Source organism: Notamacropus eugenii, chromosome 2 (genome assembly GCF_028372415.1).
Source record: "Notamacropus eugenii isolate mMacEug1 chromosome 2, mMacEug1.pri_v2, whole genome shotgun sequence".
NCBI lineage: Eukaryota > Metazoa > Chordata > Mammalia > Diprotodontia > Macropodidae > Notamacropus > Notamacropus eugenii.
In genome coordinates this window covers 244,315,100-244,341,316 of record NC_092873.1, presented here as the reverse complement: position 1 = coordinate 244,341,316, position 26,217 = coordinate 244,315,100, and the positions used below count along the sequence as shown (strand labels likewise).

At 35.7% G+C, this 26,217-nt stretch overlaps 1 protein-coding gene across 8 annotated transcripts in view; it reads left to right on the top strand.

Annotated features, from left to right (window-relative positions):
• SYNE1 (spectrin repeat containing nuclear envelope protein 1) overlaps positions 1–26,217 on the top strand; it is a 537,113-nt gene that overhangs the window by 460,485 nt on the left and 50,411 nt on the right. For 6 of the 8 annotated variants that reach the window (XM_072643728.1, XM_072643724.1, XM_072643725.1 and 3 more), the window contains 3 exons: positions 3,623–3,778; positions 14,966–15,124; positions 15,990–16,156. In XM_072643728.1, the coding sequence (XP_072499829.1) occupies positions 3,623–3,778; positions 14,966–15,124; positions 15,990–16,156 (482 nt within the window). Of the gene's footprint in view, positions 1–3,622; positions 3,779–4,987; positions 5,175–14,965; positions 15,125–15,989; positions 16,157–24,441; positions 24,615–26,217 lie in introns of those variants that run through there. The other 2 variants (XM_072643727.1, XM_072643729.1) reach the window with 2 other exon arrangements.

Sequence of the window (26,217 nt, the reverse complement as noted above, 5' to 3'; positions counted from 1 at the left end):
GGAAACAAATCAGAAACTAATACAGACTACTCCCTAAATAAAGTGCTCCTGAAATTAACATCATTAAGAAGCCATTACTATATTAACAGATATACATTTTAGTAGGAAGGAAGAAAACACTCATTTATTAAGTGCCTACTGTGTTCCAGGAGCTTTGCATGTATCATCTCACTTGAGCCTTAAAGCAATCCTGTGAGGTAGGTCCTATTATTATCCTGATCTCATAGTTGAGGAAACTGAGGCATACAGATGTTAGATGGCTAGCCTCTATGCAGAGTATTGCGTATTGTATATGCAGGAGTACCTCCTAATCTAACTCTATTATTTGGCAGTTGAGTAAACTGACAACCAAGGCAGGGAAGTCACACAACTACAGAATTTGAAAACTTTTTTTAGGAAAAAATGCTATGATTATGAAAGTTGTTTATATGAATCAGTTCTAACAAGCCCTAACCTACTGCCTTGTATATAGCAGGTGTTCAGTAAATTTTGTGAAATCAAATGGAATCCAGTTTCCCAGCCTCATACTTCTTAGTTCCAGACAGCAAGAGATAGACACAAGATATACATGAATGGGTTCCATAGTCTTTTAAAGTTGCAGTCATTATTATTCAGGTAATCAGGTGGCCCAGCAAAAAGAGTATTGGCCCTGTCATCAGGAAGACTCAAGTTCAAATGTAGCTTCAGATGCTTCCCAGCTGTGTGACTCCGGGCAGTTCACTAACCTCTTATCTTCAGTTTGTTCATCTTCAAAATAGAGATAATAATGGCACCTATCCCTTGAGATGTTTTAAGGATCAAATGAGATAACCTATAAAGATAATTGCAAACCTTAAATATCTTTATAAATATCATTGTTGTTCCAGGGCAGAGACTGAAATTTGAAGTATAAGATACCTAGTAGTTTGGACAGATATCTGGTTTTCAAGAAATACACACACACACATGCACACGCACACACACACACACACACATATATTTGAACTTAAATATTTTAATGAAAACATATGATGTAAACTGTTTCATAAATATAAATTTATTCTCTTAATACATATAGAAACATTTCTAAGATCTTATATAAATACTGATAAGATATTATAATTAAAAATATGAAGAGGGAATTGGAATTCAAACATACTTCTACAGTATGGAACAATAAACTTTTGTAAACTTTTTAGGAAAACTGAAGTTCATGATAATCTGTAGGCTATATATTTATCCTGAGTTCCTCCCATTGATTATTTAGAAAAATCAATAAAACTATTCTATCTAGGAAGAATTCACATTCAATCTGTGATGTTGCTTTGGATATGAAAGTAATGCTCCAGAGGTGACAAAAATATTTCTTAGCAATATCAAAAGAGATAATGGTTAATATACTTTATCATCTTAACTAACTTTCTGCCAAGTTGATATACCTAAAATCTAGTCCTTTGCTTCCTTCAGAAAGTATAAAGTTCATCTTTACCATTTAAAAAATTGAAAACCTTTTCATATTAGATATTAATCCTTAGTATAAGACAGTTCAAGGCTACTTAAAGAAGTTATATAATTTCATTTAAATGCATAACCAATAACCATCTATGGAATTCTGCTGATTTAAAAAAAAAGAAATTCCTCAAGAGTGATGGGGGAAAAAAATCAAGATAATGTAATATATTTCACTTTGGTGATTCTATAAGTCTCTAGGCTTTGAAGTACAGAGAAAGGAGAGGTGTCTTTTAATAGTTCCATTTTCAAAACGTAATTAGTTCTCTCTAAAGTTATTAATGGTAATATGGTAACTTAGAGGATTTGGTGCCTCATCCACCTATTGTTGCCCTGGAACATGATTCTCCATCAGAGAACTAATGACAGTTTAGAAACAAAAATAATAATCTTCTTATTTAGATCCAGTTGAAAGAAACTTTTTTCCTGTCCTTGTTTCTCTTGTCTTCCTTTGGCAGCCGCCTCCAATACTCTGCCTTAACAACAAAGTGAGGGACTGATATTGGTTATAATATAATATATCCACATTATCTATAATTTTAGCCCAATATGTCATTGCCTGGATTTTATGCTTTCTGTTAAGTGTACTGGCCTCTTTGTAAAGAGCCAAAAAGCTATGTAAAAACCTATATAAAATACATTGCTTATGTGATCAATTAATTAGAATCCTAACATCAGAAGACTGTTGGAGAGCAAACACTATGTGAACTGCAAAAGGGATAACCTGTCAAAGCATTGTAACAGCAAGATCCAGGCATACACAGGAGGTCCTGCTGTACAGGTTCTTAGATCTGCTTTTCTAAAAGGAAAGCAACTTTTGAGGGGTTACAATCACTTTAATCAAGCATGTATATCATTCACTTAGTTCAGGAGAAAAAGTCAGCACCCTGAACTTCAGAGGAAATTACAAATAGAAAGACCAACAGACAGGGCTTCCAACTGTCTGACCATAGACAATACATACATCATTGCTAGAGAGAGAAGCACCAACATCTAGGTTTTCAAAGCCAAGAGGGCTCCTTAGCAACTACCCAAAGTCTCATCTGGTACAGGAACCTTCTTCCAAGAGAAAAGCCCAGCAAAACTTCACCTTGGAGTCTAGATATTAGACCCAGTGCCTCATTAGAAATTAACAAAAAACTTATTAATGGGTGGGGAAGATCTTAACTCTTCACCCATCATTAACCTTAAATGGAGCAATGGAACATCATTATTGGGACAGTGTCAATATCTACTTTAGAATACCGATGACATTAGTTTTGTCAGTAACTTAAATAGATATGCAACAATATTAGGTTATCAATCATGAATATAATTTAATTGCAAAATATAATTATTTGTATATTTACACATATAATAACAATAACCACTAGCACTAATAGAGCATTTTAAGGTTTGTGAAGTACTTTGCTTACATTATCTTATTTGATCTTCACAGTAACCCAATAAGGCAAGTGCTCTTATTACACCATTTTACAGATGAGGAAGTTGAGGCAGACAGAGATTAAGTGACTTGCTCAGGGAAACACAGTAAGTGGCTGAGGCAGAATTTAACTCATGACTTCCTGATCCCAAGCCTATTCATTACATCTTATAGATGCCTATAAGTATATGTTTTATATCTTCATAGTACAAAAAAGAGACTGTTTCATAAGATAAATATTTCAAATGAAAGAGATTAAAAATAGAAAGATGAAGCTAGGAGTTGGTCTTTTTAAAGGCATCAGGATTATTCCAAAGTAGAAAAGAAAGGCTAGAAGTAAATGAGATCACACAGAGAAGAGGGATACATGGAAGGAGTTGTCATCACAAGAATTCAAAGTAGAAACTTTGGATTTTCCCAGTAGAATTTGTTGACCTCCCAGATAACCAGGTTTAATAATGAGGTTGACAAAAATTTAGGTGTTGTGGTTTAAAATATTGTGGAAATAGAGCAAGTTTGAGTAGTGAGGTACCCAACATAGAGGAATGAAACCCATGTTTAAATAGCTATATATCAAAAATATACTCTCACTACATGGAAATATAATAATTTGATCAAAGTTAAAAGACCATTTATGTGACTCAGAGTTTTATGAAAACTTTCATGTTGATGGGAAAACATAAACATTCAAACTGATTTCTTTTCATGCAGGAGTTAGAAAATGCTGTTGGAGGCTGGACAGATGACTTGGCACACCTGGCACTCCTGAAGGATACTCTCTCAGCATACATCAATGCTGATGACATCTCAATCCTCAATGAACGCATAGAGTTGTTACAAAGGCAGTGGGAAGAACTCTGTCACCAGGTAAGGCACATTTTTTTATTGAAGTCTTCTCTTTTTACATGCTAGTTATTTATCTCTCCTTCCATTTCCCACCCCTGGCCAGGTTGAACCTTTGTAAAAAAGAAAAGCAGTTAAGCTAAACCATTGATTACCTTGTTTGTATCCAATGTAGTGATTACTACTCTAGTACACACCTACTTGTTCCTCACCTCTTTTCCTTGAGGGAAAGTGTATGTTTCAGTATTTAGTCTATAGAACTTCCATTGGCTTTTCAGTAATAACAGAGTTCAACTTCATTTTAGCGATTATTTACTTGGCTTGCTTAGCTTTAGTCAATTTGAGGATAGTTATCTTGGTTCTACTTATTTTACTCTACATTAGTTGATGAAAATTTTTCCCATGTTTCTATTAATTCCTCAGTTTCATCATTTCTTACTACCTAGTAACATAATATTAATGTTTATTTATGGTACTTAAAGTTTGCAGAGTTTATCCCATTTGATCCCCACAATGTCACAATCTTCTTTTTCCACTTTATTTCTTTAGAGTCTAGTGAAATAACCCCAAATGTTATTGTCACTCAACAAATGCTTAGCAAATGTTTGCTATTGTTGTAGTTCTTGATGATGATGATGATGTTAATGATAAGAAACTCTGACCTAAAGGCAATTATTAAACTTCTGTATACTTCTGATCCTTCCTTCTGAAAAAGCACAATATTACTGATCAATTCTAGGGTTAATAGAGCCATTCTTATAAATATATCTCCTAAAAAGGAGTTATGTAAAATAGATGTAGGAGTGTTACTGTTAATTATTAGATAAGACAGAGAGTATATGTTAAAGCTACTTTTCATACATAGATACCTAGACACCAATCTGTATGGAAACAGATTTAGAATTCTAGAGTTGGGATGGGTGACCACATGATATGCCCTAGAAAAGAATCTGGTCAATTACCTACTAGCATTATTGCCTGCTGGGAACAAACTAGGATTTATTAGGCAAGAAATGATTTTATTTTTCACCGTGTATAAATATATAAAATCTTTACAAACCATGGAGTAAAATGAAAAATCAACCTTTGTCTTCTTATCTTTTCACCAGCTCTAAGGTAGACAAAATGGTTCTTTTATATAGTTCTTTTCATAACTACTTTTTGAACTTTTAACTGAGCAAGAGTGTTTTTCTAACAAGTTCTTGAGTTAGACATTTCCGGTGAACAACCATCAAGTTTAAAACCACAAAAGGAAATGAGCTCGTATCTGTGTTTCACTTTAAAAATCAAATGTAAACAGTTAGAAAATGGCATTACACCTCTGTTCAAAAACAGTTGCCGTTTTTATAGCCCACCTAACTTATTGATGGAAATTCAGAAGTAATTGGAACCACAGATGATAATGAGGAAGTAAGCTGCTGTAAGTAGATATTGTTCCCATGTAAATGTATAAGGTTATCTATTTTTAGTCTGAAAAAGCAGTTTGTCCATGCTGTATACACCTGTGACTTGTTATTTTGTATTCATTTATATAGTTTGAAGGTTTTTTTGTGCAGGTCACAGGGAAGAATGGAAGGATCATTACGGTATTGGCTTGAGAATTTTTTTTCTGAAATGTTTGTTATATAACTCATATTTTAAACAGAGGAAGAGATGTTTCCTGTGTCAGTGCTGTTCAAACAGTAGGCTGCAACTTATTCTTATCAAGTATTGGTACTATAGCCTTTTTAAATCCTAAATTAAATGTAAAGGCAAGTGTCAAAGTCCTCATGCATTCAACTGAAATGCAATTCTTTTGAACTCTAGGTGTCCTCCAAAGAATGATATAATGATGTTCAATTGTTGCACTTCTTTAAATAGACTATGAATTGACAAAGAGTATATCACTGACATTAGTTTAAAGCACCTACAATTTCATCAGTGTGATTGCTCTCTCCCCGCATGAGTCTTGCAGCATGTAGAGCAGTGGTTCTGAATCTCTTTTTTGTATTCTGGATCTCTTTTTCAGTCTGGTGAAGCTTATCAATTTAATATATTTGAATGAAACCTATTATACTCCACATTAGTCATAAAGAAAAACTTAAACCAAGTTCATTGACTCCAGGTTAAAAATCCCCTGCCTTAGAAGCTTTATGAAACAGTGGGAAGGTCAGTGGCACTAGAGTCAGGGAAACTGGGTTCAAGTGCCAGCTCTGACACTTGCTAGCTATATGATCTTGAACAAGCCATTTCACCACTCTAGGTCTCAGTGACCTCATCTGTAAAAAGGCAATTGGACTAGATGACCTCTGTGGTCCCTACCAGCTCTCACTCTATACTTGATCTTCTCTGAGTCAGCCTAAAGTCCTGACCTGGTCACAGTCTTTTTTGTATCCTGATTCTATCTGTCCCTCCTAGATTTATGTCATTTGCAAATTTGATGAGCATGTCAATTGTGCCTTTACTGATAAAGTCATTGATAAAAATGTTAAGCAGCACTGGGCCAAGCCCAGAACCTTGGAGTACTCTGCAGAAGATTTTTTGTCAAGTTGGCCTTGAATCATAAATGACTATCTTTTGATAGTCTGTTGAATCTGTATAATTAGATTACTATCTAGCCCATATCTCTCCATGTTTTCCACAAAAACAGTTCTGTGTATTCTTTGGGCATTCAAGTTGTTGAATTCAATTCAAATTGAATGAGCATTTGTTAAGAGCTTATTTAATTTTGAGTGGAATGACCTGGGTTCAAAAAGTAGGTCTGCCAATTCCTATCTCTGGAAATTTGGACAAGACTTTTAACTTGTCTATCCTTCATTTTCTTCCTGTGTAAAATGAAGCTATTGTAATAAATGACCTCTACAGTCCCTTCAAGCTCTAAATCAATAATTAGTAGGCATTGGAACTGCCAAGACAAAAATAATCCAGTATGGATCCATTCTAGGGAATGTAACCTGCAGATAAGAAAAGGTAAAGATAATTTAAGGAGGAAATCACACTAAAATTGAAAAGATTGGAAAAGACTTTACAAAGAAGGTGCTACTTGAGCTGAACCTAAAAAGCAGATTCTAAGTAATGGATATTAAAAGAGTCTGTATGTACAGAACAAATGATTTTACTGAGGGGATTTGTTCTGTGAAGTTAGGATTTAATCAAAAGGCCACACTTAAGTACCTTGAGGGCCACATGTGGTCTTGAGGCTGCAGGTTCCCTGCCCCTGGCTAAGTGAAGACAGAAGCAATCAATCAAATGCCTACTTTAGAGAACATTTATTCATCCAGTGTGGCTGGAAAATTGATAATATGAATAATAACAATTTGAAATAAATCTTGAAAATGAGAACCAAATCAGAGAATTTTAAGTACCAGTTGAGAACTATTTTATCCAAAAGGTAAGAGAGTGGCTGAAATTTTTAGAGTAGAGGGTGTGATATGGTCAGAATTGTGTCTTCCATAATTTAATAATTGTGTAGAGAATAGATGAGAAATAGAGACTGGAACCAGGGAAACTAATTAGGAACTTTTGGCAAAAGTCAGAGTGAGAAGTGAAAAACATATGAATAAAATCAAAGCTGTATAAGTGGAGAAAAGAGAGATGCACAAGACTACATAAGGAAAAAAATGGACAAGTCAGAAAAGGATTGGCTGTGGGTGTGAAAATAGAGGAAAGAGTTATGGACAACCTTGAAGTTACCATCCTAAATGACTAGAGGGATGGTAATGTTCTTGGCAGAAATAGGGATGATAGGACAAGTGGCTTTGAAAGGAGATGTACTTTCTTTTGGACTTGTTAAGTTTAAGATGTCTGTAGAATGTCTTGTAGAAGCTGTCTAGCAGGGCAATTGGTAACCGGGGACCAGAACTCAAGAGAAGATTTGGCAGTCATTAGCATAAGGTTGATAAATGAACACATGAGAAGTGATAAGATGACAAATGGAGACAGAGATCACTGAATAATAGGCCCAGGACAGAACCTTGAGAAACAGCGGAAAATATGTAATAATCTTGCAAACAGGACTAAGAAGAAAAATTATACAGTCAATCTTTTAGGAAATTTAGGTAATGTGAATTGTTTCTTTTTTTTCTTTTGAATTGTCTGTTGTGGCCTTTGAACAATAAAGACTGTAAAGTGAATGAGTGAATGAGGCTATCAATCCTGTGGAAGTAGGCTGGAGTTCCCTAAAACCTTCTCTATACTCTTGTTAATGGTCAAATGTCTGAGTTAAGTTAGGAGATGAGTTTTTAACCTGGGGTCTGTGAACATTTTCATACACACACACACACACACACACACACACACACACACACACACACACACACACACACACACATATATATACACACATGTATTTGAGTACCTGCATAAACCTTGGCCTAAAGGGGCCAAGGTCTTTCAGTGCATCCTCAGTCATCTCAAGTCATCCTGAGGAATATCAGGTCTCTGGATTCAGATGGCTCTTGAGGAGAAGTGAGGCTAATGACCTGCACAGCCCTCCCTCACTCAAAACAAAGTCAAGTGCAAGTCATGTCATCATTTCTCTAATGGCGTGGTCTTCTTCAGCAGCGACGGACGAACACAACAATAACGTTACATATACATATATATGTGTGTATATATATATATATTTTTGATGACTGTATTTCCAAATAAATTTGTTTCTTTTGTGACTATGTATTTTATTTTAAGCATTTAAAACTGTATCTGAGGAGTCCATAGGATTCGTCAGACTGCCAAATGGGTCCATGGCACACAAAAGGGTTAAAAATCTCTGCTGTAGAGCCAGTTGGCATAACTCCAAGCAAAAGTGTGAAATAGGAAGATGGCAGAGTAAGCAGTGACTTGCAATAACTCTTCCATATTCACCTCCAAACAATGATAAAATAGCATCAAAATCTGGAAGAGTGGAACCAGCAAAAAGACAGAGTGAAACAATCTTTGAGCACAGGAAACTTGGAAGATTGGCAAGAAAGGTCTGTCACACTCAAGTAAAGGGGGAACACAGTCTAGGATATCTCAGCAAGCCAGAAGCAAGTTCCACCTCAACAAATCAGCAGGAGCTTCTGAGTCCCAGTGCAGTATAACAGGCAAAGGCCAATGCCAGGATAAGCCCATGGGCCTCAGCATAGCCAAGTGAATGGGCAGACTCCAGCTCCAAGAGCCATGTGCTTCAGCATAGCTCCAGAGTCTAAGCTAACAAGCAGCTGCCAGCTCCAGGGTCCCTCCAGAAGCTTCAGCATAGCCCTGTAGAAAGAGGCAGCCACCAGAGGCCAGACCACCACATGCTTCAGTGTAGCCCTAGGTAAATACATAAATACCTCATTGACCTCAGCATACATCAGACACGAGCACTAAGACTATGACTTGGCCAGGTAACCTGGGAAACCCCTTCAGCCTCCAAAAGTACCAGCCACCCCTCCACCCCCAACCCTTCAGGACAGGACCAGACACGAGGATCCCCTGTGGGCATCAGGGTAACATCAGTGCAGGACCAGGTCAACAGCTAAGCCTGTAGCCCTTGGCTAAAGGAGATGGAGACAGTGTCCCTTCCACCCCAGAGCAGAAGCAAAAAAAAAAAAAAAAAAAGAATGAAAAAGAACAAAAAAAGAATCTGGCCATAGAAAGTTTGTTGACAGGGAAGATCAAGACACAAACTCAGAAGAGGACGATGGTGTCAAAACCCCCAGGAGCAAAATCCCAAAGTAAAATAGAGAGTGTTCTCAGACCCAGAATGAACTCATGGAAGAGCTAAAAAAAAAAAAAAAAAAAAAGCTTAAAAATCATAGAAGAGAGATAGAAAGAAAAATTGGGGAAAGAAATGAGTGATGTGTGAGAATTATGAAAAAAGCATCCACAGCTTTGGAAAAGAAAACAACTGCCTAACAAGTAGAACTGGCCAAATGGACAAAGGAGATACAAAAATCCACTGAAGAAAACAACACCTTAAAAAGAACAATTGTCTAAATGGAAAAGGAAGTACAGAAGCTAACTGAAGAAAATAACTCCATAAAAGTTAGAATTGGGCAAGTGGAAGCTAATGACTCTATGACACATCAAGAGTACATCAAATTCAAAAGAATGAAAAAACAGAAGAAAATGTAAAATACCTCATGGGAAAAACATCTGACTTGGAAAATAGATCTAGGAGAAACAATCTCAGAATTACTGGACTATCTGAAAGCCATAATCAAAAGGAGGACCTATAAAGTATCTTTCAAGAAATTATCAAGGAAAACTACCCTGATATCCTGGATCCAGAGGACAAAATGAGCATTGAAAGAATCCACCAATCACCTCAGGAAAGAGATCTCAAAATAAAAACTCCAAGGAACATTATAGCCAAATTACAGAACTGTCAGGTCAAGGCAAAAATATTTCAAGAGGCCAGAAAGAAACAATTCAAATATTGAGGAGCCCCTATCAGGATTACATAGGATTTAGCAGTTGCAATATTAAAGGATTAGACGTCATGGAACATGATATTCTGGAAGACAAAGGAGCTAGAACTACAACGAAGAATCAACTACCTGGTGAAATTAAGCATGGTGTTTCAAGGGAAAAAATGGTCATTCAATGAAATAGAAGGAGTTCAAGCTTTCATAAGAAGACTAGAATTGAACAAAAAAAAATTGATCTGCAATATTAAGACTGAAGAGAAGCTTAAAAAGATAAAAAGGGAAAAGAAAACATAAGGAATTCAATGGAGTTGAACTGTTCACATTCCTATATCGGAGGATGACACTTGTAATTCTTGAAAATTGTAACACTAATAGCATAACTAGGAGGCATATACATGAATAGGATGCACAAGTACAAGCTGAATTTGAGAGAATGACATAAGTAATTAAGGGATGAAAAGGAGATGTACACTGGGTGCAGAAGGAAGGGAGAGATAGGATGGGGTAAATTATTTCACATGAAGAGGCATGAAAAATCTATTACAGTGATGAGAAAAATGGCAGGGTGAGAGATGGGCATTGCTTCAACCTTACATCAGTACTGGCTAAAAAGGGAATAATATAAACAATCAGTTGAATATAGAAATCTATCTTACATGCCTGGAAAGTAAAAGGAAAGGAGATTAAGTAAGGAGGGGAGGAGTTAGCAGAAGAGATGGCAGACCAGGGGAAGCTGTTGACAGAAGCAAAACACTGACAGAAGGAAAGGGTGAAAGGAGAAGAGGACAAATAGGAGGAATAATAGGATGGAGGGAAATACAGTTAATCTTAATTGGGAATGTGACCGAGATAAATTCTCCCATAAAATGGAAATAGATAGCAGAGTGGATCAAAAACCAGAAACCTATCATGTGTGGTTTACAAGAAACATACTTGAAGCAGAGAGACACACATAGAGTAAAGATAAGGGGATGGAGCAGAATCTAGAAACTTCAGCTGAAGTTAAATTAAAAAAAAAAAGCAGGGGCCAATATTCTGATCTCAAAGCAAAAGCAAAAACAGACCTAAGTAAAAGAGATAAGGAAGGAAACTACACATTGCTAAAAGGTACCATAGACAATGAAGTAATATCAATACTAAGCATATGTTCACTAACTGGTGTAGCATCCAGATTCTTTAAGGAGCAGTAAGTGAGTCACCAAAAGAGAGTATTACAAAATTTAAAATAGATCATTTTGATTTTATCAAATTAAAAGGCTTTTGCACGAACAAAACCAATGCAACCAAGATTAGAATGAAAGCAGACAGATGGAAAACAATCTTTACAACAAATGTCCATGATAAGAGCCTCATTTCTCAAATATAGAGAGAACTAAGTCTAATCTATAAGAATATTAGCCATACCCCAACTAGGTCTGTGTCCCAAAGAGATCATAAAATGGAAATGGACCTACATATGCAAAAGTATTTATAGCAGCCCTTTATGTGGTGGCAAAATAGTGGAAACTGAAGGAATGCCCATCAATTGGGGAATGACTGAACAAGCTGTGGCATATGAATGTAAGGAATACTATTGTGCAATAAGAAATGATGAACAGATATTTCAGAAAAACCTGGAAAAACTTGTATGAACTTATACAAAGTGAAATGAGCAGAACCAGGAAAACATTGTACATAGTATCAGTAACATTGTGTGATGATCATCTATGAATGACTCTGCTCCTCTTAGCAGCACAATGATCCAAGACAAGTATAAAGGACTCAAAGGAAAATGCTATCCAAATTCAGATAAAGAATTGATAAACTAAATGCAGATCAAAGCAGGCTTTTTTCACTTATTTTATTCTTTTTCATATTTTTTTCTTTTGATCTGTTTTTTTCTTGACAGCTGTGGCTAATATGGAAATATGTTTTACATGATAGCACATTATAACCTATGTTAAATAGCCTACATACGTATAACCTATGTTAAATAGCTGATGATTTTAGGAAGAAGGGAGGGGAGGGAAGGAGAGAGAATAATTTGGAGCTCAGAATCTTGTAAAAATGAGTGCTAAAAATTATCTTGACATGTAATTGGGAAGAAATGAAATGCTATTAATGAAATAGGCTGGGAGAAAAGTATGAAATAGGCAGAGTTCATCTTCAGCACCCTTCTATGTCCCTTTTCTGTGCCTTTGCCTTTTTTTAGTGCTCTTTTGACCATGATACCAAGTTCTTTCATGCCTCCCTGTGCTTTACCCTTTCATAGATGAAACAAATTTAAGAAACATAATTCACACTTAAGTAGTGACGATGATCCACCCTTCCCAGAAGCATTTACATTTTAAAAGGACACTAAAAGAAGAGAGCACCCTTAAGCCAAGAGAATAAATCTTTGATGAGGGAATTTCTGGCACCACTGACAAGTGATAGTGGAGATATCTTGACCTAGAGGACCTTCCCAGCTAAATAGGAAGCCATATTTTCTGTTTCTAAGTAAACATATCATGGAATATTCGAAATATTTGTAATATTGAGGTTCTACATCCCTGGTAACATCAAACAGCTCTGGGTTTCAATGGAAATTTTCCTAGGTAAAGTCTCAATGTAAATAAAGTTTGTCTTACTGTTCCCACCTCCACTTTATGTCATTTTACCACCCAAGGATCTCTTCTTTGTATACTTTATGATGGACATCTGATATAATATATCCACTATTAATGACTTAATCTTTTATGTCTTTGAAGAGTATTTACATTTTAAAAGAGGACTTTGAAAAAGAGAAGTTTTTAATACAAAGGAATATATAAATGAAAGTTTATATTTGAGGAATATGCTATGGGGTGGATTTAAAAGGATATATAGAGCAAAAGATCTTGCTCTTAAGGAATTTACTGTATTCTTAGAGAATGGGAAGAGAGAAACAGAAAGGCATATATAGCTATGATAGAAGGAAACATGAGATAAGTAAAAAGGAGAAAATGTTGTCATGTGTTATGAGTGAATTGAGTACTGAAAAAATCATGTTTGCCTTTGAGTGGAAAGAGAGAATATGCATGAAGATGAAAAGACTTCATAGTGTAGTTTCTTGAAGAAACTAGGGGAATATCAGGGGTGTGGGAAAACAGTATATTTGAAGTATATTCAGAAGATGGAATGAGCACAATCATAGAGGAGAGAATAGAAAGAGACTAGTAAGAGTGAGAATGACAGCAAGTAGTAATAATAATATCTAGAATTTATGCAGTGTTTTAAGGCTTACAAAGTCCCTTCCAAATATCTCATTTGATCCTCATAACAACCATAATGGTAACAATCATTAGTTGCCATTATTATCCCTATTTTACAGATGTGGAAACTGAGGCAAACAGAAAGTTAAGTGAATTTGCCCAGGATCACACAAGAAGTTAGTGTCTTAATCTGAATTTGAACTGTTTTCCTGATTACATATATAGTGCTCTATCTACTACTGTACCACTTAGTTGCCTAATAGAGTTTGGCATGAACAGAGAGTACATGAGTAGGAGATAAGGTTGCAAAGGTATATTGGAAATAGGTTTTGGGGGACCTTGTCTGTCAGGATCAGGTATTTAACTTTATTAGCTTAACAACAGGGAAACACTAAAGATTTTTTTAGTAGAACAATGACTTGGTCATTGTGGTGCATTGAGAAAATGACAGTGAAATAAAGGATGAATGGAACATTAATAGTCTAAAAGCAAGAGCACCAGTTAAGAAATTATTAGAATAATCTATAGGAGAAGTATCGGAGTCTTAAAAGTGGAAATTATGTCATTGGCTCAGAAAAAGTCAGGAAATTTTTATTTTTTAATCAGGGTCATCTAGTGAACATTTAAATTGCCATGAAGGAAACCATCTGTTCTACTCATGCCTTCATTTAAGCAAGTTTTGCATAACAAAGTACAGTACCTGTTTCCTTCTCCTAACTGGAGCCTCTTGGATATTCTTATCCTTTGATATCCTTAGGACACTCATGATAAAAATGGAAAAACAGTATTTGGAATCAGAAAATTTTGGTTCAAATTTCAGACCATTCCTTTCCCCTCTGTGTCATCTTGAGCAACTTCCTTAACCTCATATTTAAAATAAGGGGACTATATTAGTCAACCTCTAAGAACCATTACAACTTTAAATTTATTGTACTGGTATTGTGGAAAGAAGGGGACCATATAGTCCCTGACTTTTTGAGTTGGAAAAAACCTTAAAGATCATCTAATCCTGTCCCCTCATTTTATTGTTGAGAAAACTGAAACCTAGAAAGGTAAAATGATTTGACCAAGATTACGCAAGATGTTGGTGGTGCAGCCAATACCAGATTGTTTTGGTTTGGGGGTTTTTTTAGTCATGTCTAACTCTTTGCAACCCAATTTGGGATTTTCTTGGCAGAAATACTACAATGTTTTGCTATTTCCTTCTTCAGATCATTTTACAGATGATAAAACTTAGGCAAACAAGTTTAAGTGACTTGGCTAGGGTTATACAGCTAGTAAGTATTTGAGGCCAGATTTGACTCCAGACCCAGTACCCTATCCACTGCACCACCTAGTTGCTCTGGCCAATACTAGAACCTAGACCTTAATTCAGTATAGAACTCCTTCAAAGTCCTTACAGCATACTTTATCCCATGTTCAAAACCACAAGTAGATTCTGTATGCTATGAATCTATCATAATTTCAATTTTTACTAAACAATTCTCTGTCTCTTTTCTCCTTTTTCTCTCTTCCCACTTTCTTCTCCCTCTCTTACTCTCTTCCCGTCTCCTCTCCTCTCTCGTTCCCTGTCTCTCCCCCCTTCATTTTCCTCTTCATTGTTCTCCCTGCTCCAACACTGGCAGGTATCTTTACGTCAGCAACAGGTAAATGAGAGATTGAATGAATGGGCTATCTTCAGTGAGAAGAACAAAGAGCTTTGTGAATGGTTAACTCAAATGGAGAGCAAAGTTTCTCAAAATGGAGATATCCTCATTGAAGAAATGATAGAGAAGCTTAAGAAGGTATGGAGTTTTTAGCTTTTGACATTTTAAGGTTTCATTTTATTTATACATATCTTTCTAAGGAATTACATGGATTCTTAATCTACATACAATTTTCTAGCAAAAGAACTGTCTAACATGAAGGTTGGTTCTCAAATATTAGAGTCATTCTACATCCTTGTTGGGATTTCTTTTCCCCAGGGTTCAATTTCCCATTATAGCCATGTTGTTTGCACTTCCCCAACAACTATACAGAGATTGCCATCCAAATACCCCCCTCACCTTGTTTGATTATTGCCCATTTATTTCTACATATCTTCCATGGAGTCTTTATTGAATACACTGGAAACTTTCCTCTATTTTAGGATACCAGTGCAAACACATGGGCTGTCCATGTGTTATCCCTCATTTCCATTTAATAAATAGTTATGTAGTAAATGAAACAAAGGATGAAACACTTGGCAAATGCCTGTTATAACCATCATTTAAACTTTTGCACAATGATTCCCCTAATGTACAGCAGTGGACCAGTGTCTAGTGTCATAAAGCACAATAGGACTTTGTGTTTTCTATCCTATATTGGGAATCTTTTTATAGTAATTATCACAAATTAGTTCATTATATTAAATGACATATTAAACATATTCAAATGAATAAAAACACAACACAAAACAGCTTTTTAAACATTTTATAACCCCCTGCCCCATAGAGGTATATAATTGTATTTATAAATAAAGGAACTTTTTAATTGATATTCATGTGGAAGTACTGGTAAATAAAATTATTCCCAAGTAAACATTATAAAACTCATTTTTTTCTAGTAGTGCATAGGGGAATGCATTAAAAATAAGCCTCCTGACCTTCATGACTGTTATTTTTTACTCAGGATTATCAGGAGGAAATTGCAGTTGCTGAGGAGAACAAAATCCAACTACAGCAAATGGGAGAACGACTTGCAAAAGCGAGCCATGAAAGCAAAGCATCCGAGATAGAGTACAAACTGGGGAAGGTCAATGACAGGTGGCAACATCTCTTGGACCTGATTGCAGCCAGGTAAAAAGGATGTTCTTATTGCCGTCATTAAAGTTTGTGTGCATCAAATCAGAAAGAAAAAGTTTCCTCTGAATACAACACTTAGATTCCTCTCTTTACTTCCTTATTCAGTGCTTTTAGTCTAAATTTTTCTCTCAAAAATTAATTTAATTAGCTTATCTCAATAAGCCTGGTGATGATTACATTAAATGAGGAAGTTGTTGATCAGACTTCTCAGAATACGTGTCTAAGAGTGATTTGTTTGTTTACTTCTGGGTCAGAAGACTTATCTAAAAATCTCTTTTAGAACATAAGGAAACTATGGACAAGAGAGAATTTTTTTTATCTACTCTCTGCATTGCAAAGAAAGTTGATCAAAGTCATAAAATGCCACTGCAATGTGTACAAGCTTATCATTATTACTGTTAACCTGGAACAGTGTTGTCTCATTAACAGTTGCCCCTGTTAATTATATACTTCTGCCTAATTTTGGAGAAAGATAAATGTAATTATTGAGATAATATTAATTTCAATATTTCACATTTACCTGGCACTTTAACGTTGACAGAGCATTGCCCTGTGAAGTAGGTAATACAAGCATATTAATACCCATTTTACAGATAAATCCATTGGCAAGTATTTGTTAAACATCTGCGATATGCCAGGAAATGTATAAGGTTCCGGGAATTCAAGTCCAAGGAATGAAGCAGTCCCTATTCATGAAAAGTTAATGTTCTAAGAGGGGAGATAACAAGCACATGTGGAAACATATACCCTGGGGCAGCTAGGTGGTGCAGTGGATAGAGCACCAGTGCAGGTGTCAGGAGGACCTGAATTCAAATCTCACCTCAGGCATTTGACACTCACTAGCTGTGTGACCTTGGGCAAGTCACTTAACCCCAATTGCCTCATCCTGGGCCGTCTCCACTCATCCTGATGAATATCTGGTCACTGGATTCAGATAGCTCTGGAGAAGTGAGGCTGGTGACCTGCCCAGCCTTCTCTCACTCAAAATGAAGTCAAGTGCAAGTCATGTCATCATTTTTCTGATGTCATGGTCTTCTTCAGCAACGAAGGATGAACACACAAATATATACACCATCAATACAGAGTGAGAATGAAGCTTCAGGGCATTATAATGACTTGCTCCAGAAGTGTCTGAGCTAAGACTCTGATGCATGTGGCCTAGGGGCTGCAGGTTTACCACCCCTGCTGAGTCTAATCCCCAGTGTTCTTGTTCTTAAAAGTGATAAGCCCACCCTTCACTCCCCTCTCTCTCCTCTCCCCAAAATAAGAAAGCTTTTTCTTTCAAGAGCTTTCAAGGAGCTTTCAAGAAAGCTCCTTCTGCAGGCATGTGGTATATATGATTTTAAGGAGATAAACAAGGAATCATGATAGTAATTGCAATAATGCTAGTGATAAGGGATTGCAAGTGTTAGGCAGATATTGATATGAGTTGAATATTATTAAACTCACAAGGGAGGAGGGAATTTGAATGGGAATAATTCCTTTTTCTAATTCCCAGCATTGTCCAAACTGTCTCATAATGCTGTTTCTGATCTGAGCTCCATTATTCATTAATGTTATGCTACAATCTATATTCAAGTGAAGACCTGATCACAGAGCATGGAAAGCATTTCATAGCTTTTTATAAGGTCATTGAGTTCAATGACCTTCAAAATGACTTATTAACAGAGGAGTTGTACATTTATAAAAGGATGATCAACTTTGGAGGTAGGTGAGGAGATGATTAGAGTTTTCTTGGTTTCACTGAATAGGAAGGCAAATGCAGTTAATGCATGTCATCATGTGAGGGTTTTTGTTTGTTTGTTTTAACACCTTTATAATTCAAGATCGTCTTAAAAGCTCCTTGACAAAAAGTAGCCACAATTTGGTTTCATTATGGTGAATGTTATTTCTGTTACTCGGCTTACTTTAGGTATATGTAACCCCAATTAAGAATTTAAAATTTACTGCTATTGTAGCTTTATTTCTTTTGCATTCAAATGAAAAGGAGCCTTTCAGAAAGATAAATTCAGAAAACATTCTCCAGAATACTCTCTCCTGTTGAAAGAGCTGAGATATGTGCACATTTGCTATGAAATGTTGGGTTTCTTCTAGATCTAGATAAGAAAGATTGGATAGGATTTTTATGATAACCCACTGGAACCATTAAAATTCTTTAATACCATTAGCTGAAACATTTTGAGAAAGAAGATGCACTGTGGAAAAGCTTAAACAATTTAGACAATCAACTTAAAATATCTTGTAGGTATTGATATCAAGCCAAATTAGGTTTACTGAATTCACTTCAAAATAATTTTTATATGTAATATAGACTTTCTTGAGTATTTGGTTTAGAAATTTCAAATATTTCTCTAGTCTTTTAAAATAAAAGATAAATTGCCAAATACGAATAGGTTTATAAAGTATCCACCATATACTCTAAAACTTGCTATGATTTTTTTATATGTTCCCTACTTAAAAAAAAAAATAAAACCCACCACTCATTTTAGTAGAATGAGCCCTGGAATCAGAAAACTTGGATTTGAGTCATGTTTGTAACATTTCCTTGCTATGTGATCTTACCCAATCATTTTACCTCTCTGCAAGTCATCTGTAAAATGGAGGTGAGGAGGGGAGAATGGCTAAATAGAGAACCCACCTTGGAATCAGGAAAACCTGAGTTTCAGTCCGCTCTGTGATTCTTAATGGCCATTGAACTCTGGGTAACTCATTTAATCTCCCAGTGCCCCTAGCAGCTCTGTAAGATTTTATCAGAAGTTTCTGATCAGCATTGATAAAGGTGTTTGCTTCATAGGAAGTTATCTATGCCAATGAAATCAGTCAACTTACTCCACCCACACAGAATTAATAGTATATGTAATACCTACTTCTACCTATCTACATGCGTGTGTGTGTTATATAAAAAGTGGTTTAGAATCTGTAATGTGTGTTTTTTTTAATGTGGACTTTTTATGGACTTGGAGGCTAAGAGATTATTTTGTTTTAGGATTATTTTTTTACTTAGAGGGGTTTTTTGCTTTGGGGAGTTATTTTCTCTGCTAAGAAGCTCATATTTTTTTCTATTACTTTTATTCAAAAACATTGCCCTTTTCTTAATTATCAGATGCCAAATTGAATAGCAGTCTGTAGATGGTTAGTTGGTTTTAGGCTTTAATGCCTCATTGGATTCATTTTTTTTTCTAAACAACTTCCCAAAGGACATGTTGACCTTGTAAATTTGTTTTTCCATTTCCTTGTCTATCAGTCCATCATTAGACAGTGTATTGGCTGAGTAGCAATATCCAGTAATAGTTTTCAGCTGCACAGTATCTGTAGCATCTTCAGCTGTATACAGTCTGCTTGTTTATAATGAAGGCTTGTGCATGACCCATTTCTTCCAACTTGTTGGACCTTGTTGATTTTAGCTGCCACTCCTCCTTTCTCCTACAACTTGTCAGACCAAGGACTAAATTTGTAAAATAAGATTGTAATCTTTTGCCTAATTTCTGTTATGAATGCTTTGAAAGCGCTGTTCACGTCAGATGACTATAGTTCCAGCATTAATGACTCAGGGACATTTGTTGTTATCCACTCACTTGAAAGATTTCTCCTAGCAACCAGAATTATGACCTAGCATGGATAGTAGAAAGAACATTGGATTGAGTCAGGAGACATGAGTTGTAATGAATGAATACAGATCATTTACTACGTCAAGCACTGTGCTAAGTAACCCGTGGGGATACAGATACAAACTGGGGTGGGGGTGGGGGTGGAGGGGAAGTCCCTTCCCCCTAGTAATTTATAGTTTTTATAATAGGTGAAATTCCACCTGCTTCCACCTCAGTTAACCATAAAGCCTAGAACCAGAGACCTTCATCAACTAAGAAGGGCCCAAAGCTTTGACTAGGTTTCAGAATCAATCAATGAACATGAAGTATAAGCAATATTGAATGCACCCTGAGGTGAAAAATCTTTAATTGAAGAAAAGGAAAAGTAGCTAACCAAACAAGCTAGCTGCAGTATCAACAGAATTTCAGTAGTTTCAAAAGAAGAGTCTAGAATAGCAACATTGTGTGTTGTGCTATTACTGACTTGAGTATTCAAGGTGGAGCTAAGTCCTTGAACAAGAGCTGCTCTTGGAGGGGAGGGGAAACAAGTATTTATAAAGTGCCTACTATATGTCAACAATTATGCTAAGTGCTCCAAAAATATTATCTAATCTGATCCTCACAATAAGCTTGGGAGGTAGGTGCTCTTACTATCTTCAGTTTATTGTTGAGTGAGCTGAGGAAGAGGTTAAGTGACTTGCCCAGTTATTTATTCATCAACAATTCTCACATCTACCTATCCTGTCCCAACTTCTCTCCTACTATCCAATCTCCAAATGCTTTTCAGATGTCTCGAACTGAATGATATTTGACATCTTAAACCCAATATGTTCCAAACTGAAGTCATTATCTTGCCCCCAACGCTCTCTTTCCCTTCTACCCTCCCTGTTATCATAGAGGACAACACATCCTTCCAGTTCCTCAAGCTTGTAACCTAGAAGTCATACCGTACTCCTCACTACTTCTCACCACTCCTTCCCCATCTGATCTGTTGCCAAAGTCTGTCGATTTCATCTTGGTAACATCTCTCAAATCCCCTTCTATTCTCTGACACTGCCACCACTCTGGTTCAGGCCCTATCATCTTACTCCTTGATCATTATGATGTCTTCCCAAATGTTTCCCCTCTCCAAAAAATCTTCCATCCAGAAACTAGGGATTTTCCTTATATGCAAATCCAGCCATGTCACACACACACACACACACACACACACACACACACACACACACACACACACACACACACACACACACACACACACACACCTACTTGAGAAACTCCATGGCTTCCTGTTGTCTCCAGGATCAAATACAAAATGCTCTATTCAACATTCAGTCCTTCGTAGCCTACCCTCCTCCCCCTTTCAGTCTCAGTACCTTAATCACAGCCATGTACTCTTCAGTCCAGTAACACTGGCATTTTATGGTTCCTCAAACAAGAAAATCCAATCTCTCAATTCTGGTCATTTTCTTAGGCATTTTCTCCCTCCTAAAGTCCACTTACTGACTTCCCTGGCTTCCTTTGAAGTCCTAGCTAATATCGTATTTGAGTCTCAGTTTCCTCATCTGGAAAATGAGTTGGTTGGATTAGATGTCCTTTAAGATGTCTTCCAGTTCTGAACCTATTATCCTCTGACTCTTCATCTCATCCTTTTAACAATGTCAGCATACTATTTTATTTTCAGCATCTATACCTAGACTGCTTTGTACATATAGTTCTAATTCTTGAAATTCAAAAAAAGACTATGTGAAAGTAAGAAGTAAGACCAAGATTTCTAAAACCAAGTGATATAGAATAGATTAAAAATCTTACAATTTTAGTTCATAAGAATACAATTAAAATATGTAAAAAAATAAAATTTCATATTTATGTAGCCTGTAAGATTTACAGAGCACTTAACTTACAGCAATGTTTAAAGCAGGTAGCACTGGTACTGTGCTTTTTATATATACTGAGGCATAGAAAAATTAAATGGTTTGTCCATGGTCACATGGTTAGCAAAATGGCAGTGTGATATGGAGGGAAACCCATTACATTTGGAGTCAGAGACCTCATTTCTTCTACAATTTTCTCATCTCTAAATTAAGAGGGTTCTACTCATTGACCTCAAGGGTCCTTTCCAGCTTTTGCACTGTGATCCCAAAGCAGGACTGCAACTCAGGTACCCTGTTGCTAAAACCATTATTTTTTCTACCATGCCTTACCTATTGAGAAGAAATACCAATACCATCATTTTGCCAATGATGAAGATAAGGAAAAGCAATAATGACAAAAATAAAACAAAACCCTTCAGTTTTAAAATAAGTGGCCATTTTTAGTTGAGAAGAACTTTTAAAGAAATTACCTTACAGAGAAAGTGAGTAGTTAAATGTTATAGAAAATTATATTTCAACTCAAAAGGAAAAAAGAAGACTAAAGGACAAAGTGGAGTGGGCTGCCAAGCAAGGTGGCATCTCTTGTGAATCTTCAAGGGGAGGCATCATGACTATTTATGAGCAGTTAGGTGGTACAGTGGATAAAGTACTGGTCTGGAGTCAGAAGATAAGCCTTCCTGAATTCAAATCCAGTCTCAGACACTTACTAGATGTGTGACCCTGGCCAAGTCACTTAACCCTGTTTGCCTCAGTTTCCTCATCTATCAAATGAGCTGGGGAAGAACATGGTAAATCACTCCAGCATCTTTGCCAAGAAAATCCCAAATGGGGTCACAAAGAGTCTGACATGACTGAAACAACTGAACAAAAACAACAAATCATGACTATTTGTCAAAAATTCAAGAAAAAAAGCATGTTAGAGTTAGTGACTTCTAGAAATCCCTTTTAATGCTAAGATCCTGTGATTTTTGAAATGATTATATTTTAAAATTCACTTGAAGCAAGTATTAGTTTAAAACAGAAAATTTTTAATCCAGAAAAATGGCAATAAAATAAATAGAAGAATGAATGGATTTTTTAAATTGGAAAGTGCAAAGGAAAGTAGTAAAATATATTAAAACAAATTTTAAAAACAATCTGTCTTGGATATCCACTTTAAACAAAACCAGTATATGAAATTCTAGTTTTCTGTAAAGAAATTAGAAATCTTCTTCCATACTATGAAAAATAATTCACAATAGAATTGCTTTATATAATTTCTCCTAGTGAGTTGAAAAAATTGTTTGGTTTGCACATAACTTTTTAGAAAAGTATTCATTGCATAAAGAGAGATATCTTAGTAATTCTGTATATTTACTAAGCACATTTCCTCCTAAAAACTCTATTTCAAAGAAATCTAAAATTTATATATGTCATTTTCATTTAGCTCTCACTTTTCTCAATGACCCTATGTTTCAGGATTTCTCACAGTGGTAGGAGACACAGTGTCACTGAGTAAATAGTTTGATCGACCGATTGATTGATTAAACACATTTACATCAGGAGAGGTTGTTAGTCTCGCTTTAGAAGTCTCAAGTCAAGGCTGCATGATCATTACTAAGGTACATCCCTTCCTTCCCACCTCCTCTGTTTTTCAGCTTCCTTTTGTTGTCCTTTCCTCCTCCTTACTTTATAAGTTCCCTAAAGGTAATGACTATCCTTTTTATTTTTTTGTTTTTTGGGTTTTTTTGTATCTGTATTCCCATCATTCAACACAGTGGTACTTTGTAAATGTTTATTGAGTGACTCTTGAGGGGATGCTGACCACCTGTGTGAATAACCTAACCTCTCTAGGCTTCAGTTTCCTCATTAATAAAATAACAGGGTTGACACTGATGGCCTCCAAAATTTCTTCCAGCTCTGGAGTTATAATCCTGACGCTTTAAATTGTTTAATCCCTTCCAAGTCCAATCATTTCCAAATTTTATTCTTTCAACTGATCTGTCTCAGTTTAAGCAGCCATTTTAAAGGCACACACAAAAATAAAACTGTCTTTATTTCTATTCCTACATTCTTCTTAAGGCAGATACCTTGTGTTTTCCATTGTTTTCTCTTTGCTCCACTATCTTCCTGCTTATTCCTCTTGTAACTTGGCCCCCATGCTTCTCCAGTGATTTGCTAGTAAATGTTTAGCACTCCAGGGAAAAAAAATGCAAGACAATTTTAAAAATTTAATCTGAATTATTAACATTTTCCTCACCATTTCTTTAAGTCTAGACAATCAACTAAACAGTAAATTAAGCTCTAGTTTTTAGGGTTTGCCAATTTTCCAGGTGTAAATGCTCACACTGAAAATTTAACGATCACCTCAGCTCTGGAGAGCTTGTTGGAGCTGGCTTCTAGCCCCATTTCTTTTCAGAGATGTTGTAAACAAGAGACAAAATAAGCAGACACTACTTGGTATCTACTCTTTCTTTTCTTACCCTCTGTGTATTTGAGTGGTTTCCTTTTCAAAGAGCTTTTCCTAATTTATAAAAAAACATACAAAAAGTGAATTCTCTCTATAATCAAGATGCTATGCTGGTCTGTAAGCATTACCTTTTAAATCTATCTTTCCTTTGGGTTGTAAGGCTCCCACTGCTTGCAGATTACACTGAGCCTTTTTTTTTTTTTCTTACACTCATGGCCTACATTCCAGGAGATCAAGCCTGGCACATGTTGATGAATGTAAGTTTTATTTAGAAACATGACCACTTGTCACTGCTCAGTCTCATGTCATTAGACAGAAGCTACCAACATTTGTCTACACTGAACATTTTGATTCTTCTGTACATTTGCAAAGGAAAAAAAAAGTCATACACGTGCACTCTCTATAGGCTTTTGGTCTGCATGGTGTTACTTTTGACAGTGGAAGTTTTCATGGTGGTGTTTGAGGATTTGTGTACCGTGAGGATGGCAGAGGACGGCAGTGTGGATTCAGATCTCCCAGATTGTAACTGCGATGTCACAAGGCAGGAATCTACTTGAGTTTCTTTCATTGTGCATAGTTTTCATGGTCTGTGTGTAGTTTATAGGACACTAGCTAGACACTAGCATTGATCCATAATTGTTTTGTGCCAAGGTTTAATAGAAAATAATTGGTATGAGGATATTGCCACATAGATGTAATTCTGGAAAAAAATTTTTTAAGTTTATCCCTAATAGAAATGAGACTAAGTGAAAATGTTAATGGTTGTTATTATGACTGGTTATTTCAGTTGTCTCAGTATGTGTCATACAAGGGGTATGGCTATTATAGAGAGGCTTGAACTTGAAGCAAAGATTCATTAAAATACCCTAACAACTATTTAAAGCATGAGGTCTTGATGAAAGTGAAATCCAGCTTTACCCAAGGATAAGAAAATTTTTCCCACTATAAAATGAAGATCTAGTCATGCTTCCTGGTTATGAGAAGGGGTTAGGAAAAATAATTGTTTCTTGGGGGGGGTGGAGAAGATGGGTGTTTGTGTTGCATCTTATATTTTTAAGTTCAAGTTATAACTCATTAATATCCAACTCTATGAACTGTTGTTTTTAAAATGTTTTTGATTAATCTGGAATGAATAAGTAATATAAAAATTAAATAATCATGTAACATTGTACAAATGTTTATGATTTTTTCAAGCTTTTTGTTTTGAGTTTCTGTAAAAAAAAACTTTCTATTTTGACATGCCATCTCAAATTAGAAATTTCTAAATTGTATTATTAAATATAATATAATGGCATTTAAATTTTCTATCTTTATGCACTAAGGAAAAATACATATATACAAATATATAATTTTCCCTTTCAAAATCATAAAATTTTAAGTTCAAAATTTTGCATTTAAAAAAACAATGAACATTAATAGCTAAAGTACACATTTTAAAATGTGGACATGTTAACAAACCAGAGAATTGACTTAATAATAGTATGTTCCTTCCTAAGGAAGGTCAAGCCCCCAAGCTATACTTGGGGCTATGAGAGGATAGCTATAAGCAAGCTACAAGGGGCTTATGGATTTATCAGACTTGCTAAATTTACTGAGCTATAAGACATCTCTAAGTATCTTTTGATTGTAATCCCGAATGCCACCACAAGGAATGTCCTCCAAACTTCTAAGCCTGATCTGCAGGTGAAAACACTTGAATTTTTTAAGAATTTGCTTTATAAAAGTGTAGAAGAGTAAATGTGAGGTCTATCTTTATATTGAAAATAACACCTGTTCTGGAATTAAAGAAGTGTAAACTTGGAGGAAATTTGATGAGACATTTCCTCCTAAAGCTGAATGTATTGTGCCATCTACAGTAACATAAGCTTAAATTGGGTGTAAAAGAAAGAACCCTTTTAACATGTATGCATATACATGCTACATGTATGTGCATATATGTGTATGTACACCAGTCTTGTAATCTCTAGACTCATGTTTGTTTTAAAAAGGAGTTTGTCCCTAAAAGACCCTGTGAATAAGCATTTCAGTACCATGATGCCTCTGACAGCTTGCATGGTGACTACACTGACAACAGCTTTCACGCAGAGATGAGCAGTCAACAGTCAATAGTATACTCCTTGTCCTCAAGATATTACATTCTATTTG